The sequence below is a fragment of the Maniola jurtina genome, chromosome 11, assembly GCF_905333055.1.
Source record: "Maniola jurtina chromosome 11, ilManJurt1.1, whole genome shotgun sequence".
NCBI lineage: Eukaryota > Metazoa > Arthropoda > Insecta > Lepidoptera > Nymphalidae > Maniola > Maniola jurtina.
In genome coordinates this window covers 12,103,642-12,123,789 of record NC_060039.1, presented here as the reverse complement: position 1 = coordinate 12,123,789, position 20,148 = coordinate 12,103,642, and the positions used below count along the sequence as shown (strand labels likewise).

The window sequence follows — 20,148 nt, the reverse complement described above, 5'->3', positions numbered from 1 at the left end:
TCCCGTTCAAATACACTAATATACCAGTCCCGTTGAGGTCTGTAATTGTATATCATCATAGAGGTGCATAACTATTTGTAGTAAGCTTGTACAGTAAAGTTAACACCGTTAACGCGCCGCCTCTATCTGTTATTTAGAAAGTCTGTTAATTTTAAAAAGTACCTACAGTATTGAATGGATTCAAGTCATTTATTACTCGCCTCGGCATGCAATTCTAACTTTTCGAAGTTATGTGTTAAGCAATTAAATATTATGCTTTAACGGTGAAGAAAACATCGTGGGGGGGCCTGCATGCCTCAGAGTTTCTCCATAATGTTCTCAAAGATGTGTGAAGTCTGCCAATCCGCACTTAGCCAGAGTGGTGGAGTATTACCAAATCTTTCTCATACTAAGAGGAATCCCGTGCCCAGTAGTGAGCCGGCGATGGGTTGATCATGATGATAAAATTATGCCCACCACTTCATCTGCGTGGATTTAGTTTCGAAAAAAAATTCCGAAAATTTTTATGATTTTCCGGGACAAAAAGTAGCCTATGCCCGTTTGCAGGATGCAAGCCATCTACCCGTATGTATTAAATAGATTATACCCACGACTTCAGTAGCGTGGATATACCTACCTAGGTTTTTAAAATCCTGCGGGAATACTTTAATTTTCCCGGACAAAATGTAGCCTTAATCCTTTAATTTTCCGGGATAAATGTAGCCTATGTTTCCATTCAAGGTATACTTAGTTATACTATCTACATTCCCAGCCGATCAGTTTAGCGCGAAGAAAATAATAAACATAGCTAAACATCCAACTTTCACATTTTATGGTATTCTTTTCATGTCTTTCACTGGGCCGAATTAGCACCCATATAGAGGAGGGACAAAGCCGATGTGTTTGCGCCATGACGCTTTTTCTCAAAGTTAAAACCATTACAACGGTTCTTTTACAAAGCGTACCCACTTAACGCGGCGGTCTCCGTTTTCGTTGATACTAAAGTTTACTAAAATGGAATTAAGTTAGGAACGCATGGATCGAAAAATTTGAAATTAATATATAGTATTTTTCATTATATCCCCTTGGATTTGGTCCGATAAAAACATGATTGGACAAACTTTCCTCGATAGAAAAAAAATCAGAAGTTTGGTCTAAAACCTTAGACTTTTGGGTTTTTCTCTTTAATGACAAAGCTCTTAAAGACGTAACTTTCACCATAGGTGTAAAACAATCAAATTAATAATTCGGTCCGATCATTTCACAGTAAGTGCTATATTTCAAATTATATTCTAAATTATTCGATTTCACGCTTCCTCGCTTATTCTCTTCAAATCGCGTACAGAACGAGTACAAAGAATTTTCGACCCTATTGTTGAGTCTTATGGGCCGTAATTACGTTATCTTGTCAGTCATACCCGTCGCCTCAGCGCGGCAGGACCTGTTTCGGGTTTCATAAGCATTTTGTCATACTGTAATTGTACAGAATGCCATAGAGTAGTAAATTCAGTACTATGTTATAAAGTATTTTTATTTAGGATTTTTCTAGATTTTAAGATAAGTTTATATTGTGCATTTATTACATTAAAAAAGTAATTATTTTAAAAAGAATGCAGTAAACAGTACATTGCAGTGTAGTGAAGCTAATATTAGGTCATTATAGACCAGGACTTATAATTTGAAAATAAAAATTAATTAATCTGAGTGCTCTATCCCGGTAGCTCAAAGATCAAAAACCAAACTTGTAAAATGCATAAGTATTAGAAGATAAGATGGAAAAAAAAAACTTTATTGATATCAATTTAAAGGTTTTTAGGGGAAAGTACTAATTATTATGAAAATAGGATGAGAGGAGACCGCGTATAAGCAAGCGTAGTGTAGGACGTCCTCCAGCACGATGGACTGATGATATAAAGCGGCTGGCGCTCTTTAGGGAAGGCCCATGTCCAACAGTGGACATCCACGGGCTCATAATGATGATGATGATGATCATGATTATTATGAAAATGACATCCACTTTCAAGTCCGAGATGTTTATCCAAGGTGTTATAATTTTTAGTTTCTTCACTTGCTATGCAATGATATCATTTATTAGGGTTCCGTACCTCAAAAAGAAAAGCGGAACGCTTATAGGATCAATTTGCTGTCTGTTTGTCTGTCTATCTAACTGTATGTCTGTCTATCTGTCCGCCTGTCAGTCTGTTTTGTCCGTGTGTGTTGTGTCTGTCAGGAAAACCTATAGGGTACTTCCCGTTGACCTAGAATCATGAAATTTGGCAAAAACCATGAATTTATGGGTTCTTTAAAAAACAATGTGTTTCAATTTTCAAAGTAAGATAACTATACCAAGTGGGGTATCATATAAAAGGGTTTTACCTGAACATTCTAAAACTGATTTTAATTTATTTTTAAGCATAATAGTTTTTGATTTATCTTGCAAAATGTCGAAAAAATACCTGAGTACGGATACGGAAACTTGGTGCGCGAGTCTGACTCGCACTTGGCTGGTTTTTTTATGTATATACGTCACTAAGTAGTCAATAATAAGTTTGACCAAAAATTGCAGTGTCATAAATGTTTTATAGATCAAAAAAATAATCATACTATTAAATATTCCTTCAACTTAGACCTTATTGTCACAGCTTAAAAGTTGAAAATGTGCAAAACAAAATTTCATACGTACTTAATACTTTTTCTCATAAAACTAGTTCAATTTACAAGAAATGAAAGATCCTATTGTGTTTGCCTTTGTCAATACAAAGGATCTTTGTGGCTTTTGTGTTCTCACTCACGTATACTAATATTAAAATATCGATGTTAAAATATTCGTTGTAAAACTTACCTTATGCAGTTATTCTTAAAGTATACATTAAATTGTTATTAGGACGAGAGTTGCTTCGTTTTGGAATGCCAAATCAGTGTATCAATTTTTTTTGTTTTGAATCGAAAGGTAAGAACAGTAATAAAATGTAACTACTGAAATCGTTTGTTCGTAGCTTTTATAGGTTCGTGAGAAGTAGTATTGTTGTATGATAATTTGGTCAATTTACAGATCAAATTTCTCAAAATCCTGTCTTAGTGCGGGTCTACGTTATAAAGAGAACCAACTGCACCTTTTCAAACTTCAAAATCCCATCAGGACCAGTCCTGGCACAATTGTTAGTTAGTGGTAGTACCTTTTCACCCCCACTTTTTTTCATATTACATCCGTTAGGTCAATTTTTTTCGTATAAAATGTAGCCTATGTTACCCGGATCTTTACGACAAATCGATTTACACCTCATTCATCAAAATCAGCCCAGTAGTTTCGGCGCTACGGTGGAACACACAGAATCTGGATACAAACACACACACATACATATACAGACTGCTAAAATCATAACTCTTCCTTTAGGCTTTGCCGCAATGGGGTAAAAAAACAGGCTGAATTGAGAACCACCTTCTTTTTGGAAGTTGGTTAAAAATTAAAAAGGGAGCAAGCAACAGACCATTTAGACTATTTACTTTTCCAGACGTTTTAGATACTATCTCATTCAGCGTTTATGTCATCCAACTATGTAATTTGACGTCTGGCTAATGAGGTGTTCTAATCATACAGACTATTCACAATTCCAGACGTTTTGCTACTTGTGCATTCTGTTTTTATGGCGTACAGCTAAGTTGACTCTCTGCTGACTGGGTAATCTGCTTTGATGTCATCTAGCTGAATTGTCTATTGGCTTACTAGGCACTTTGCTTTCATGTCAGTCAACGTAAAATTGTCTTTTAGCGAAAAGGTAATGACCTCTTTTTCTGGATGCCTAATGATAGGCATCCAGAAAAAGAGCTCATCTTCTGAATTAGAGAACATAATTACTACAAATTAAAAATTTGAATCAATGGCCCGAATCTGAATATAACAAAAAAGCTATAAAATATTTTAATCTCTGTCTTGACTTTGTTCAGTATCATATAAAAACATTTCTCCAGCGCTTTGACTTTGAACCTTAACGTAAACAGTTAAGTTAGCGTATTGAATGTGTACATACCTACTTATGCTCTTTTGGAATATTTCACCTAATTAGTTAACTTTTATGGCTATTAGCTCCGAGCGGGCCGGTTTGACTGTAACCATATTGAATAAACAAAAACAAGGATTATAAACAAAACAGCTTTTTATACAACACGAAATATATTATAATGTTATCCTGTTATGGCTGCAGGTGCACATAATCTCTTTCAGGTGTTTTTGCACGCCTAGCGCGTGTGATATTTTTTTACTGTAAACGTTTTGATAATATGAAAAAATAGGATTTTACGATCTCGGTAATTAGTGAAATGCAATAAATAGTTACTTGTGTAATGTCCGTGCTAACTATATTTTCATTGAATTTCAGTTGAGTGTAATTTCTATAATCTCAGCATCTATAATAGCAATAAGATATAGAAAATATAAGATTTACCTATAAATGTAAGTAATTAGGAATGACAGTATTATCATTATCAATAAGTGAAAATTTCAGAAACTTGGACTTGTCCATGCTATAATCTTTTATCCATGTGAAGTATCTTCTTTCAAGGCCAAATGTAATGGTCACCACAGTAATGACCAAAACTGGCAGATAGGGGTTTATAATGAGAAAATAAAATAGACCTTAACCGCTTTGTTTTATAGCTCAAATTAATCCATTCATGTATAGCCAGTCAGACAGAACCAGAAATTAAAATCGGTGTAATTGAATTTAGGACCTTAAGTCAAGGTTATTTAGGCCCATTTTAATTTAATGTTACTGTGTGTGTGTGATCTCATTCTATGAAAGTTGGTGAAATGTTAAATCTCCTACTATAATAAGCATACAGGTTGAAAAAGACACCTATTAGCATGATTGTAAATAGATCTCATTCATTATTTCTCGTTGTTGACAAAACAATAAAAGTACATTATAATATTGTTTTTTTTTTTTATCAGTGACTGTTTACTAACTAATGATAGTAACTTGGCAACAGTGTGCATTAAAATCCATACTAATATTATAAATGCGAAAGTGTGTCTGTCTGTCTGCTACGTTTTCACGGCCCAACCACTGAACCGATTTTAATGAAATTTGGTACAGACTTGGGATACATCCCGGAGAAGGACATAGGCTACTTTTTATCCCGGAAAAATGAAGAGTTTCAAAAAAAAAGAGTTTCGGGATTCAAAAAAACCGAAATCAACGCAGGCGAAGCCGCAGGGATTCTCTAGAGTCTAGTAGTATATAAAACAATATTTAACTTGTACAAATATTTTTTATACATACGCAATGTTATATATTACAATAAAGTAACCCAGCGAAGTCGAATGTAATCGATTCTGATGATACCTACAGATTAATTTTTTTAAATAAATTTTTAATTATTTCATAATAAATATTTTTTATCACTATAACTTTGAATTTTAAACTTATACATAACTTGACTTTTTACTCCATCGTAAACACTGAAGTGGGGTGACGTAATGATTAAATGCAGGAGCGATGTGAAAATAATAATCTACACTGTGGCGATGCGCAACCGGTTCAGGGGCGTCTAAGAGAGATGCCGATACAATGTGTATCGCCATCTCTAGATTTGAAATTTTACCTGGAATATACCGTCCCCTTAACTATTTTAAGTGATAATTAAGCCCCCATCCACACACTGCTCTATTCGCGCAATTAATCGCGACGCCGCCGCACTTGGTCCGCTTGCCTTTGCATTTGCAACGCGATGGACGTCGAAACTGTGCGCTATCGCATACTTACCGACAAAATAGGGAGCGATGGGCGTGAACGAGGAACATGCGAGTAACGCGTCCACCCACACTACGTCTCTGCCTCCGTTCCTCGCTCCTTCCCATGCCATACGGGCAGTGTGTGGACGGGGTATAAAGTAGACTATGGCGAATTAATTAGTTAATACCTAGTAAAAGTAGTACCCGTACCGATGGGATAAGAGCGGGGAAAAAAAGAAAATGAAAGAAAAAGCGGTTGCGTTGGACGCTTCAACCAATTCGACGCGATTGTGTGACTCAGTAGAGGCATCACCACATGAGTAAAGTGGTGTGGTAGTTAAGGGAAACTAATTGGTAAGGTAAGTAAGTAAGATAAACTAGGTGAGGTATGATTTATTATGGCTACACGGTAAATAAATGCGGTATGGAATTAAGAAAATATGCAGTTTTTGCACCCCCTGCAATATTAAAATATATTAATAGTAAAATATCTTCGATTAAAATGGTAGATATACTTAGTCCAAAACCGAAATGTTTAGGAGGTTCCTACATAGCTCCCTGTTTTTTTTTTCAGTTTGAATAAGTTTGCCTGTCTGTCTGTTCGTAGCAATAATAGTTTCTATAGCTTTAAGGTTTTTTATAGTCTATAAGGATTTTTTGTGTCTTTAAATAAATGAATTTAAAAAAAAACTAAGTATTAACTAACCTTATTGAGATTAATGAATATAAAGCTTTTTTAGTTTAATTTCAAAATGACTGCCAGATAGACGGATAAGCGGATAAGGATTCTTTGTTTTGCTACGGGACCCTAAAAAGTGATCAAATAGGAACCTACATACTTAATTGAGAAACTGGTTGGGTCAAGTGTTATTTGCCGACAACATGTGAAATGATGATGCATCAATTTACAAGTTTCACAAGGGTTTGTACTAGATATATGTAGGTAAGTATTTCGTAGAAGTATTTTTGACAGATTTAGTAGGTAAATAGGTACCCACACCACACGCAGTCATAACTTGTAAATGGTGAGGTTGTTTTCGTAGAAATTTTCGTCAATGCGGAGAGTTTTCCCACTATTAAAGCTCACACAATAAAAACCCAAAGACGCGCGTCGTCGATCGATTAAAATAATACTTAATTTAAACATATTTATCACCTGCTAGGTAGGTATGTGGTAGGTATGTATAGTATGATAGAATTCTATGTAGGTAGATACCTTAGGTACCTATAGAATACCTAGGTCAAAAAAATTGCCTACCTATGCATTTAAAAAAATTGAGGGGTGTGTGGCCTAAAATGTGACAATTTTTCATTTAATTTTTTACAATTAAGTAAATGTTTTTTTAAGCATTTAAAATTTATTTTAAAAAGGGGGGTACCTAAATCCACGCGGAAGGAGACGCAAACATAATATTTAGGCTCTTTATTTTGGAATCGGAGCTTGGTTATTTTTTTTCTAACTGTTAGTTACCTATTTCATAATATGTAACAATATTCATACTTTCCATGCGTTTCCACGTGTGACGTCGCCCATTGTTTCCTGCGGGTGAAAGGCCGTAACAACTTTGTGTATGGCTATAAAACGGCTACTCACCCACTTGTCACATCGTGGTCACATCTAACGCCTAAATATTTACATACCATAACTATACATACTGTTTTTGCGCAACGAGACAGCCTGGCTGCCACGGTCAGCATAATTTTCATCAGATTCATAATGAGTACCTACTTAAATATACTAAGGAATAAAAAAAGCGCATCGACATCGATTCAACCATATTTTGAGATCGCCAGATCCTAAACAAACACGCAGATAGACTAACAGATAGAGACACAGACAGAAGTTAAACGTATAGATGCCACTTCGCGAAAATTGGTGAATAGGAAGGGTGGTAAAAACGTAACGGACAGACAGGCAGACACATTTTCACATAATTATTATCATATCTTCAGGTTTTTAACGTTCTCTGATGTTGTTTTCGTCTCTACTTAGGCATTATAATGACAATAAGTGTTTGTAGAATAAAATTATATGCAAAATTATGTCGTAAGTAGGTCGTAGGTATAACCTGAGTTTATCCTTCAAAACCATAATTTTTTTTAGTAATATTTTTTCTTTAGTAGTCAAATAATATAATATGAAACGCAAGAAGGAATGTTGCTTGAATATAAACACCTATTCGCACGAGGTAGGTACCTAAGCAAAAACTGCAAGGTCAATCCTTGATCTTATGACACCTAAGTTCAACTAAAATTATTCCGCTTGCAGCGAGAACAAAACAGATATAGTCATGACGTTATAAATGCATGTTATATACACCCATCGCCTGGTGCCTGGACTACGCGGGGCCAAACCACGGAACATTATCCTCCCCAGGGGACCAATAGAATACATAGGTACACTAGAATACATAGGTACACTATAGAATACATAGGTACACAATAGAATACATAGGTACACAATAGAATACATAGGTACACTACATAGGTACTAAGGCACACCAGGAACACATAGGTGCACCTCTCGACTCGAGGACTGGTTTCTTTTTGGACGACAGGCTCCCCGTGTCTATCGCCCGGAAGTCCTTCTCAAGGAGGTAGTTAGCCATCGTCCAATGTATCTTTTCAAGTAAAGATAAGAAAAGTTTCACTGGCGCGCTCCTCCATACAAACGTACCTACTTCTCATTTGAATATATTTTATCTTTGAGCCCATGTTAGGTCTATAAAATTACACATTTTTCTAGAATATAGGTAGGTATATCTGCAAAACTAGACAGATATTAATTTCTAGAACATCCAAACAAGGTTTTTTTTAACTCTTTATTTGTTTGGACTCCAAACTATTAGAGTCATAGGACGGGAGAGAGATTGAAAACTTTTCAGTCAAGAAAAGCGGTTGCTCTTTTCCAATTCACAAAGTACTAAGTAGGTATTAACTACCTACGTAGATATATGTAGGTATGCCCACGAATTGCCTAGCAATAAAGCGGTATTCGACCAAGGGGAAAATTATAGGCAATCTTTTAACCATTTTGCCCAATTATCTATGGCTGTGCAGGCGAGTCAATTGCCTGGATATCTAGGTTAGCGCCAAGGCTCGACTCGTCGCATCAGTCCTTTACTTAATATAAGGTATTACGAAATATTTTGCATAGGTAGGTAGTAGGTACGTAGTACGTACCTAGTAGGTATGTACCTAGTAGGTATTTTAGGCCGAATAATTAAGACATACAGAATACCTAGTCCGTTTTTCCTTAGTTTGTTTAAAAGATAAACAAATCGCAGAAACCTCGGAGAAATGCGTAAGCAACGCGATTTCCCGCTCCATCTTAGACTGCATCATCACTTGCCGCCAGTACTGATTGCAGCGAAGTCTATAAATAAAAAAGTTTAAGTCTATAAATAAAAAAACATAAAATATTAATTTTTATGTAAGTAAGTAAGTAAAAGATTTTATAGGCACCTAATCGATATTTGTCACGCATTTTTAGGGCGGTATTTTATTGCCCGTCAGTTAATTTACAAATAAAACCGGCCAAGAGCGAGTCAGGATTGGGCAACAAGGGTTCCGTACCTTGATAGGAATAAATGCGTAGGTAGTTATTTGGCGAAATTATTCGACATCGATTCGTGTGACAGCAAAACTAAATTTGTTTGTAATATATACACTTTAAATGCTGTTTCATTTTTTCTATTATTATTCACATTAAGCTCTGTAATAATACTGTAAAAAAAATCAGATTTTTCGCTTGGCATACTTACTTTGGAGATAAGAGGGGAGGAAGTAAAATGTCCAAAATTTTGTCATTTTCACGAAGGTCAAAACTAACATGAAGCAAAATAAATATACATTAGAATTTGCAAATGAAAACCTTTCATATTATGTTCCATAATTGACCTAGTAACTCTACTTTAGGTATACTTCAACCCCCCATTTGCAATGTCAATACAAATATTTTATAGGACCAAACAAGTTGATAGCATTTTTAGTTACTGAAATACGCAGCTGTACCAGACGGTCAGATGGCTTGCGACAAGTCGCGTCACAAGGGTTCCTTTTTACCACTTTCGAGCGGAACCCTAAAAAGAGAAAGATGGAGAAATAATGATCCTTATTAATGTAGGTACATTACTGACCAATTATTCGTGTCAATTTATTATAATTAGGTAGGTACATTGATTTATTACTAAAAGCATTATTTTGTACTATACGTTTACAGCAATAAAGCTACTGTCACAAGTTTTGATAAAGTGATATCTAATAAGATAGTTACAGAGCTAGAAGAAACTATTTTTTTTTTATTCCAATATTTTTAGGGGATTTTATAGGTGTCCTATATGACAGCCCCATCGGTACAATCTAAATATCTTTTTTGTTAAACGCCAACCTATTATTTCAAGCAAATATAGTTCAGGCATAGTGAACTACATTACATTCTAATTCATTATCATCATCATTATGATTAACCCATCGTCGGCTCACTACAGAGCACTCAGAATGAGAACGGTTTTGGCCATAGTTTACCGCGCTGGCCAAGTACGGATTTGGCAGACTTACAATATACATCGACTATGTTTATAACGTTAATATTCTTAAGGCAAGTAGGTAAACTGTTTGTGTTCCATCTCATACTGATTAACTATGATTTTATTCAAGAGTTTAGATAAGTACACACTCTTCGACTATAACAATGACAAATCCCTAATGAGTATGTCCATGTTAAATTACCTAGAAGAAACCCACACTGCTCATTTGAAGTTTCGATGATGCTGGTCGTCCATGTCGTATTGTTCTTCTACGCACTTCCCTCACAATATGAAGCCAGGCTTTCTTACGAGTATCCCAACAATACTCATTTTCAAAAATGTGTAAGCACCATCATAAAAAAATATTTTCATAAATACAAAGAATTTTCAATCGTGGACATGGAGAGTGAAAATAGAGAAATTGTTAAGATAGTTAATGATGTACGAGCGAATTCAATACTTTTGAGAAAATCAGGCACAATGTTTCGCACTCCGAACATGGCTTACTTCATAGCTGCCGGGAACTACAACGATTTCATTAATAATTTCCCCGATTTAACCGAAGAAAAATATTGGCTCCCGACAGCACGATTTTTAATCATGATCAAGGATTTAACGACTACCAGTTTAGGCAAAATCTTCGATCTTCTACTGAAATATAACGTTATCAATGTTCTTGTTCTGAACGAGAATGCAGACCCCGATCTGTACACTTATAATCCGTTCGAAAACTACGGATGTGGCCAGCGTTACGATAGGATCATCGAATACGGAAAATGTTCCATGTCGCAAGAGAACTTATACCCATACAAATTGATTACGGGACTTAGAAATTGCACGTTCAAAGTCGGCAGCCCTCAATGGCCTCCATACTCTATCGATCTCGCAAAAAGTAATGGCCCCGATGGAGTCGAACAGATGGTGCTAAGAGAATTAGGCAAATTGGAACACTTCCAAGTGAATTTCACTAACAGTGGAGATGGGGAAGCATTCTCAAAGATAGAGAAGGGAGTCGGGTCCTTGTATATGCTTCAAAAGCAAGAAATACAAATGATGGCGGGAGGTATGATACTGACGTACCCGAGAACGAAGGAGTTCGACTACATATGGGGGCACCTCGCGTACACGGATGAAATTTCATATCAAGTCAAGAGAGCTACAGACGTCGCGACCTGGAGATATACGTACTTGGAATTCGATGCGTTGGTTTGGACCGTATTTATTTTAGCCTTTCTCGTTTTCTTGCTCATCTTCGTCATCTTCGTTCGTCCGAAGGACAAGGGCCGCATCGTGCTTAAAATGATCGGATTCTTATTTCTCGCCGGCAACAGAATTCGAGGGAATTTCTTTACGAGGTATCTTTTCATTCACTGGGTTTTGTTAGCGTATATCATAAATGTTTACTACGTATCCAATCTAGTAAGCTTCACGACCAATCCCATTAGAAAATACCAGGTGTGTGAAGAAGAGGATTTGGTAAAGTACAACTTGCAACCCTGCGTGAGTCCTGTTATTAAGGATTTTATGTCATCCGTGGAGGTGAATGAATCTTTTATTGACATTCAACGCGAAGGTTGCGAAAATTTGTATGAAAGTATTGAAACGGTCAGCAAATCGGACGAGCTTTATACTGTGGTGATACGTTCGTTGTATAAATATAACAAACACAATTACGTAGACGAATGGGGTGATAGTACGATCTACACTTTTAATGAGCCTCTCACCAAAACGATTTTTGCTATTTATTTGTACAAGGGTTTTCCGATGCTCGAGCAATTGCGCTTGCAAACGCTACGATTGAGAGAAAATGGTCTCATAGATGGGTATATAAGATATCTGTATTCGTATCGTAATTTTAAACACGATTTCAACACTAAGGAGCAACGTTATCATGTCTTTGTACCTTGGAACATACTAATGTTTGGATATTTATTATCTGTGGTAGTATTCTTTATAGAAATCATTATAAAAAAGTTTTGGTCTAAAAAACGTCCTCAGATTTAGTTGAAGCACGCAAGTTGAAGCAGTCAAGTTTAGTTTAGAAATTGTCTTCAACAGAATTAGCTACCATTCATAATGGCGCCGATTCTGTTGTGTTTCTCTAAACTAAATTTAGAGTATCTCCAACTTTTTCTTTTTAATATTGCTAAAAAAAGACTCTAAATTTTAGTGCACGCTTCATAGGCTCGCGACTGGCGGATAAAGCCACGAGGTTTGACAGCTCTAAATTAAATTTAAAACTGTCAAACTCTGTCTTTCCTTTTCTTATGCCATTAGTAAGAAAAGGATGCGAATACTCTATAGTTGTACTCAGAATCAGTACCATTATTTACTACTTATAATATAATATTATACTTACACTAGCTTCTCTATAGGTAGTTAAATGTTTGTACACATTTGCATTTTTATGTAAAGATTTCGTGTTGCCTATCTTAAATCTTATTAGCATCTAAGTAATAAGGGAATTTTATAAAGACACCACTATTGGATCATCGTACGACCAACATGCCATCGTACGATCGTTGCCAATTAGAACGACGCCTTAGTCAAAAAATTTAATAGGTTTCAAATTATGACTAAAAAACGTAATGTTACTATTTTAAACCATTTATTAAAAAAATATAGAAACTTTATACATACTAAAAACCATAACTAACCATAACATTATTGGACCATAATAATTTGTCTATGCGTTTAAGAACTAAGTACAAATATAATATAACCACGATCCCTAAGTCTTTACTCCTAACTTAAGAACTCCTCTGCACTAGTCCGATCCGAATCTGAGAAAATACTTTTCTTTCTTTACTTTGGAAATGGCCGCAACACTGTTAACCAACTTTTTTCGGATAAAGCTGTCAGGTTGAGATCTATAGATCCCAATTCGACTTTGCTCAGACTTAAGTCACTATTAAAACGAGACAGCGTTATACCGCTGGCATAAATCTGTCTCGTTTTATCTGAAACATAAGTCTGAGTAGAGTCAAAATACGATCTCAGCCTTACTGCCTTGCCTTGGACGTCAGTACTCACCAATATGACATCCGAATTTGGGCAAAATTTTCTCAATCCGTATTTTATCAAATTCGAATGTGACAAGTGTACAAAGGTCCTAATATAGCAGCTATATGATAGTCAAATAAATAGTAGGAAATGGAAAATCAAAAATACTCCGTGAAAAGCGGCACAAAATAAAAATAACGGTCCGATTATGGGAGTAGTCGAATAATCAGTAGTTACGTACGTGGATTTTGGTTTTACGTCGCTTTTTAATGTTACCACAGGGTTTGACTGTACAGAAATGATTTATAAAATTATAAACGAATTGAGCATATAATGCAATAAGTTATTATTTTTTGATGGCAATTTAATAAAAACTGTTTAATTTAATATGCATAAGGAAGATGTGAGAAGATTTATTTGATTACCATATTCTGAAGGTACACTGCAAATCTCCGGAGTGGAGTGGAACCGAGACACAGTATATATTCAGAACATAACTTAAAGTCAGCTTTACCTACTGAGTACGAAGTAAATAAAGTTGAGCTTATTAAAAAAGACGGTGCGATTCCGTTCAACTTCACTCTGTAGGTCTGCGTTGTGCATTACACGCCTGAATTAGGCAAGAAAATGTTAAGGCAAGCCACTTAAAAACTAGCTGAGCAAAATTAATATTTGTTCTATAATTTGATCTGTATTACATATTTTGTGTCATTTACAATAATTTAAAAAATATAAATAATATTTATATAGCTAACAATTATTTATAAACACATATTTGGTACACCGTTTTAAAATATTGTTAATAATTTTATGTTTGGTCAATACTCAATACCTATCAGAAATATTTACGCGTACCCATACTTGTGTCGGGAGCGTGCTCGACCGTAAGGGTGTTTCCACTGACGTGGAGCTGGGCGAAGTGGAGCGGAGCGGACCATGAACTAGCCAATTACACAGTGTCCACGGATGCGGAGTGGGGATTTCGAGCACTTGGCCAATTCACGGCCCGCTTTGCTCCACTCCGCCCAACTTCGCGTCATTGGAAACGCCTACTAATGGAATCCTCCGAGTTATGCTTGGGAACCCAGCTGGTCTTACCGTTCTAGATTTGAAGTCCTATAATATAATAGTGCTATTCGGAAAAGACTTCATAATCAATTCAGGCGGCCGAACTTTGATAAGTAAATTGTTCGGACTAGATCGAGCGTCGTAGATCTAATAGCGACTTCTATTATCGTAATATGTAGTAACCCTATACTTGTATTTACCATTTCTACACCTAGTATGCAATCCGTGGTGTTGAATATTGTCATACTTTTTATGTTCATCAGCGTAAGAATTTTTAGAATTGGATCATTAGTTCCGTGGATTACATACAAACTTACAAAACCTATATGATATTAATATACATATCATTTTACAGTACAACAGCTATACCTGCATTATGGAATGAACACAAATACAGATTCTTAACGAAAATTAAATATTATTCGTATAAAAAGTAGTAACGACCGCGTTAAATAATTACATTCTATATAATTAAATATGAAGTTGGATCTTGGCATCACAACACGAATAAAAGCGCAAAAATCATAAATCAGCGCCAAAAATATGGGAAAACCTGTTTTGAATCAACAAAAAACTATTAATCAACAACAAGCCCTCAACAATCATCACACACACATCTTTTCAGGATTTATTTTTAGATTTTAGTAAGTCTCGTTCTTAGTTCATTTATTTTATCTAGATTCTAGGTATACAACGTAATTTCTTTTTCCCCAAAAATATTTGTAGAAAAAAAATAAGAAATGCAGTCAATCTTTCCCGGAAAAAAAAAATTGTGTTTTAAATTGAACATCGTTTCTATTTAAAACACATTTCAATTTAAAGATTTTAAGCCACTGACCTATGACATTACACCATATTTACTCGTTTTTTTAAGGCTAAGAATTTTAACGGGCGTTCGCATTGAAACGCAACTGATTGACTGGGCAGCACGTATCGTAGCCCATATGTGTGAGCGAGACAGTATAAGATTTTATATACAATTTGAAAGTAGCTTGGCTTCGGACGGGTGCCCAGCGACATGTCGGAGCAGCACATATCGTTGCCCATATGTGTGAGCGAGACAGAGTATAAGATTTTATATACAATTCGCAAGCAGCTTGGCTTTTGTCGGATGTCGGGTTTTCTGGGCAGCGCTTATTGTTGCCCATATGATAAGCGAATAGAAAACTTTATATACAATTTTTTTGCATCGATCCGGTGTCCCACGATACCACACGACATTTTTTAATCAGTCCAAGAAGTAAGAACCCACAAGAGTATAGAATACATAGTAATATTATTTAAATCTACCTAAGATAATTTCATAAGCATAACATAGAAGGCACTTTGTACATAGCTAATATAATCATAAATAATTGTCATGCTCCTACCAACCACCTATGTATAGGTATAGCGCATAACTGAGGAAGCTCCTGCGGTAGTGGAGCGGTGCGAGAGTTTTTTTATTCATTATAGGCAAGCGCTTGACCACAATCACACCTGATGGTAAGTGAATGAATGAATATACTTTTATTGTACACCACAAAGTGATGATGTGGCCTTTAATGTGGCCTATTCACTCTTGTTTTAAAGATACCCGGGTTGTAATTGGTAGGAAACAGACAGAAGAGTATTCCAAACCTTAGCCATGCGTACGAGGAATGATGATGCAAAACGTTTTGTGCTTGTAGATGAAATGCCGACGACATAGGGATAGAAACTCGCCCGACGCCAAGATCTAGACAAGATCGAAAAGATCCTGTGCACACTCTCCGAAATACAAGATGACAGTTGTCACAAGTTGAGGAATCACTGAGCTCTCGCGTCACGTTTTCACACCCTCCCGCACCGCTCCCCTACCGCAGAAACCCATTCAGTTATGCGTTATGCCTGTAGTTAATATATCGCGTCATAATGTTTTTCATAACATAAAAGAAAATTTCATCATTCTCATTCGCTGAGTATAGTTTTAATCCGGCAACCTCGCAAGGAAACGCCTAGCATGGCTGCCGCGTTCAGTCCAGACCCAGCTGTTCATCATTTCAGTGTCATGAGAAGTACGAAATCTGTATGCTGTATGCCAATGGTCTTTGAAAATGGTGACCATATCCAAGGAATAAAAACCTTTACTTTAATACTATGTATATTTACTACTAGCTGATGCCCGCGACTTCGTTCGCGTGGATGTAGGTTTTTTAAAATTCCCGTGGGAACTCTTTGATTTTCCGGGATAAAAAGTAGCCTATGTGCTAATCCAGGGTATAATCTATCTCCATTCTAAATTTCAGCCAAATCCGTCGAGTAGTTTTTGCGTGAAGGAGTAACAAACATACACACACACACACACACACACACACACACACATACAAACTTTCTCCTTTATAATATTAGTGTGATAATATTGCAGAACACACTTTAGTGTGCTGGATTTGTGTGGTGGGGTTCGCTTGGTGGCTTGCTTTTCCTGCATGTTTAGCAGTGGAAGGGTGGGCGGTGCATGTCGCTTGCTGCATGTTGCACCGTACAAATTTGCCTGTTTCAGCGGATTACAGCAAATTAAGCTTTTGGTGCCTTGTAAATCCTAAAATAGCTTTAAGATTGTTGACAACTAAATCAAAATGAAGGCTTTATTCAAATAAATACAGTTTTCGTACTTCACACAAGACACTAGCAACATCTGCGTGTATTCGAAAAACCACCTATTATCACAATAACTGCGTCCAAGTTTCATTTGAGACCTCTTATAAAAATCGCAATCACGTCTTAAACAGTCCCAACATTGAACTTATAATATAAAATTAAGATTAAACTTATAAATATACAAGGTGAAGTTTTTAAATAGGGATACTTATGACAGCTAAGCTAACCATAACAAAACATTCGTCAATATAGAGAATTAAAAAATCCCCATAAATCGTTAAAATGTCGAAATCTAAACGCACATAAATATAAAAAGTATTCAACTGCTTACATAGTTTTGGCGGTTTTTTCCGCTCAAATCCATAATTAGCTTTTGTGTGTCAAGCTATTCTAACACTTTTTATTTATTTATTTGCAGATTTTAAGTTTTGGCAAAAAAATTGAATTTTTTTTTTCAATGTATCGATTTTAGTCGCCTTTTTATCAGATTATGACATGTTTTTTTATTAGGGCGTTTAAAAATCTCCAAGATTGTTTTGGTTAGGACAATAATCTTCCTATTTAAGACAGGCTTTTTATCAAGCTACCATTGCCATCCCACTTAAAAACTCAGCCTATAAAGTAAATACGAGCTTATCTCGTGGACCGCAGCTTCCAGCGCAGGAACAGGAAGGCAGAGATACGTAGGATGAGGAAGATGAGACATAGCGCCGCGATGTCCAGGGTAAAGTCCGCGTTTTGCATGTCCAGTTCTTCTAACGTCGTGTCCGGGTGCTTGAAGTGGCAGTATACCTGGAAATAACATATGAGATAGTAACACTTATCATATTTCCTTGGGAAATAAGTTTTTAGACAAAGTAATAATTGCTATCCGATATCCTAGTGTGACTTTTCAAGATTATTAAGTTGGCTCGCTTGCATAATGTAAAACACTAAGTAACATGGAAATAAAAGTAAAATTGCTTCAAGGCCTGGCACTTCAGTCTGGTCCAATTTAAGGTGTAGGATGGATGTAGGACACATGATGACTAGATCCAACGCAAGAGAGCGCGTTAAACGACACGAAGAAACCACACCTTTTACAGTCAAGCAGTCAAGGTGTGTTCAAATAAAACCCAACATCCCTCCCCCTAAGGAAGAGCGCTGAATGAAAACCCCGGATTTTTGAGGCTCCAAAACGAGCAATGTAGAATCACTTTTAGGCAATGGAAATAAAGGTGAAAATGCTTCGTACCTGGTGACACTGTAGTTTAGTCCTATTGAAGGCGTAGGTGGCCAGTGCCGTGCCCTCGAACCCGTAACGGATGTAGGACACGTAAGTTATCCAGCGCAAGTACACAGGAATCGCATTGAACGATACGAAGAAACCGCTGAACAGCAGGAAAGGCACCGACATCACTGGCGCTAGGAACACTCCGTTCTGGAACAAGGTAATAAGAATGTAATAACTAGGTGTTTAATATAATAGAATCTTACGTAATTGGAAAAAACATCAAAAGGTTCATTCGTTTTTAACAAAATTACGAACAAACATACATACACATCATCCTGATCAACACATCACCGGCTTACTACTCAACAATCACATCTAATCACATAATAAGAAGGGATTTGGTCATAGTCTACCACGCTGACCAAGGGCGGATAGGCAGGCTTTGGGAACATTAGGTTTCCTCACGATGTTTTCGTTAAAGCACGTAATAATTGCTTAAAACGCACATAGTTCCGAAAAGTTAGAGGTAAGTGACCCCCCCCCCCCTCCGCCCTCTCCCTCTGATCCACGAAAGCTATGGACAGACATGATGACAGGAACATCGCAAAACGGAACCACTCCAGCGGCTGTGATGTCAGTAGGCACATGATCGCAATACTTTCAGAAACATAGGTTTTTTGCTGGTTCTTCTCGGTAGGAATGGCATTTCGAACCAGTTTTGACGATTCAAAAGCACTTGTAAAAGTTTATTTGAATAACAATCTATTCTATGTTGTTCTATACTAATGGCAGGTCTAGGTTACCTGGACGTTCATAGCGGCCCCGACCACGAGACCAACGCTCTGAGCCACGAAGGCGATGAGCAGACATGATGACAGGAACATTGCGAAGCGGAACCACTCCAGCGGCTGTGACGTCAGCAGATACACGATCACCACGTAGATTATACAGAATATCGCCTGGAAACAAAGAAACATATTTTTATTGCCAGACCCCACAAAACAGAAATCAGCTTTACTTTTTATTAGACACACATAAATGTGTTCGCTGCTTTATTCATTTTTCGTATTTTTGTTCGTTTTTGATTTTCGCTAAATTCATGGTTTTTGTTCAAAATTTAGCCGACTTAATTTTAGCTAATAGCCCAAAACTAGCCAGCTTAGCTAATAGCCTAGCCCATTAACAATCTTTCGTTATATCTAAACATTTAAAAAGAAAAGTCTTGAGCTAGGTGTTGACGAGTCCCTCAATGAGTCATTGAGGGACTCGTCAACACCTAGCTCAAAACTTTAGACCTAGAAAGCTAAAATTTTGCAGAGGTTCCCTTTATAATGCAGACAAGGAACAAAGCCGGATTTTACCAAAACACTCACAGGAGCGATGCTGCGGGCGGTCGCTAGTTCTTATTCAAATTATTGGGAGGAGCACTAATACTCTATGTTATCTATTATATTGTCCGAAACTTCTGGCTCCACGGAAGACCAGCGCTGTGCCTGCGTTCCCGACACAGGCGCGGCAAAACTTTATTTCGAGCAATTAGTATTATATTAGTATTTTATCTGTACTTTTTGTGGCACCAAATGAACACTTTCTTCCTTTCTAAATAGAAATAAAGCTACGTTTTACCTGGAACGGTATATCCGAAACAGTGATGGCGAGATAGTAGGATCGTAGCGAGTACCATCTGTTGAAGTGTTCTTTTATCAGCACCGGCATTTCAAGGGGAACTGGAATAGTGAACAAACAGATTTAGTTAAATGTTTGTATAGTACGCGACAGATCGATATGGCAATCGGGGTGGGGACGCTCCGCACACCCCCACACAGCCCTCGCGCTAACCCGGTGCGGGATAGCGCTGGTGACGTGCGGGTGTGCGGGCGTCCCCCCATCTCATACCCCGATCACCATCTCGACCTGTCGCGTACTATAAATCTAAATTTAATGTCGCCGTCGCTAATTGTATGAATGAATAGATTTTTACTGTACACCACAAAATTGAATCACAT

At 36.8% G+C, this 20,148-nt stretch overlaps 2 protein-coding genes and 1 long non-coding RNA gene across 5 annotated transcripts in view; 2 read left to right on the top strand and 1 right to left on the bottom strand.

Annotated features, from left to right (window-relative positions):
- Positions 1-5,567: 5,567 nt before the first annotated feature.
- Positions 5,568-20,148, bottom strand: part of LOC123869439 (ATP-binding cassette sub-family G member 1) — a 56,837-nt gene continuing 42,256 nt past the window's right edge. Inside the window, exons 9-13 of one of the 3 annotated variants that reach the window (XR_006796890.1) lie at positions 19,769-19,869; positions 18,946-19,101; positions 18,164-18,349; positions 16,933-17,721; positions 5,568-5,580 (exon numbers count right to left, since the gene is read on the bottom strand). Coding sequence is in view for 2 of the 3 variants with exons in the window: in XM_045912363.1 (XP_045768319.1) it covers positions 17,563-17,721; positions 18,164-18,349; positions 18,946-19,101; positions 19,769-19,869 (602 nt within the window). In the remaining variant the exon portion in view is untranslated. Of the gene's footprint in view, positions 5,581-16,667; positions 17,722-18,163; positions 18,350-18,945; positions 19,102-19,768; positions 19,870-20,148 lie in introns of those variants that run through there. The other 2 variants (XM_045912363.1, XM_045912361.1) reach the window with 2 other exon arrangements.
- Positions 10,471-12,281, top strand: LOC123869742. Its single transcript, XM_045912741.1, has 3 exons — positions 10,471-10,602; positions 10,669-11,881; positions 12,238-12,281. The coding sequence occupies exons 1-3, from the start codon at positions 10,477-10,479 to the stop codon at positions 12,279-12,281; spliced, it is 1,383 nt and encodes a 460-aa protein (XP_045768697.1). The 5' UTR covers positions 10,471-10,476.
- Positions 12,832-16,378, top strand: LOC123869457. The gene is made up of 2 exons (XR_006796892.1): positions 12,832-15,746; positions 16,074-16,378. It is a non-coding gene; the product is annotated as an uncharacterized LOC123869457 (long non-coding RNA).

Excerpts from the sequence above, each read along its gene's own strand:
- LOC123869742 (XM_045912741.1), top strand. The coding sequence starts at position 10,477 with ATGATGCTGGTCGTCCATGTCGTATTGTTCTTCTACGCACTTCCCTCA. Across the intron at positions 10,603-10,668 it reads TAAGCACCATCATAAAAAAA|ATAGTTAATGATGTACGAGC; the intron begins TATTTTCATAAA and ends GAAATTGTTAAG. Across the intron at positions 11,882-12,237 it reads GCTTTATACTGTGGTGATAC|ATTTAGTTGAAGCACGCAAG; the intron begins GTTCGTTGTATA and ends AAACGTCCTCAG.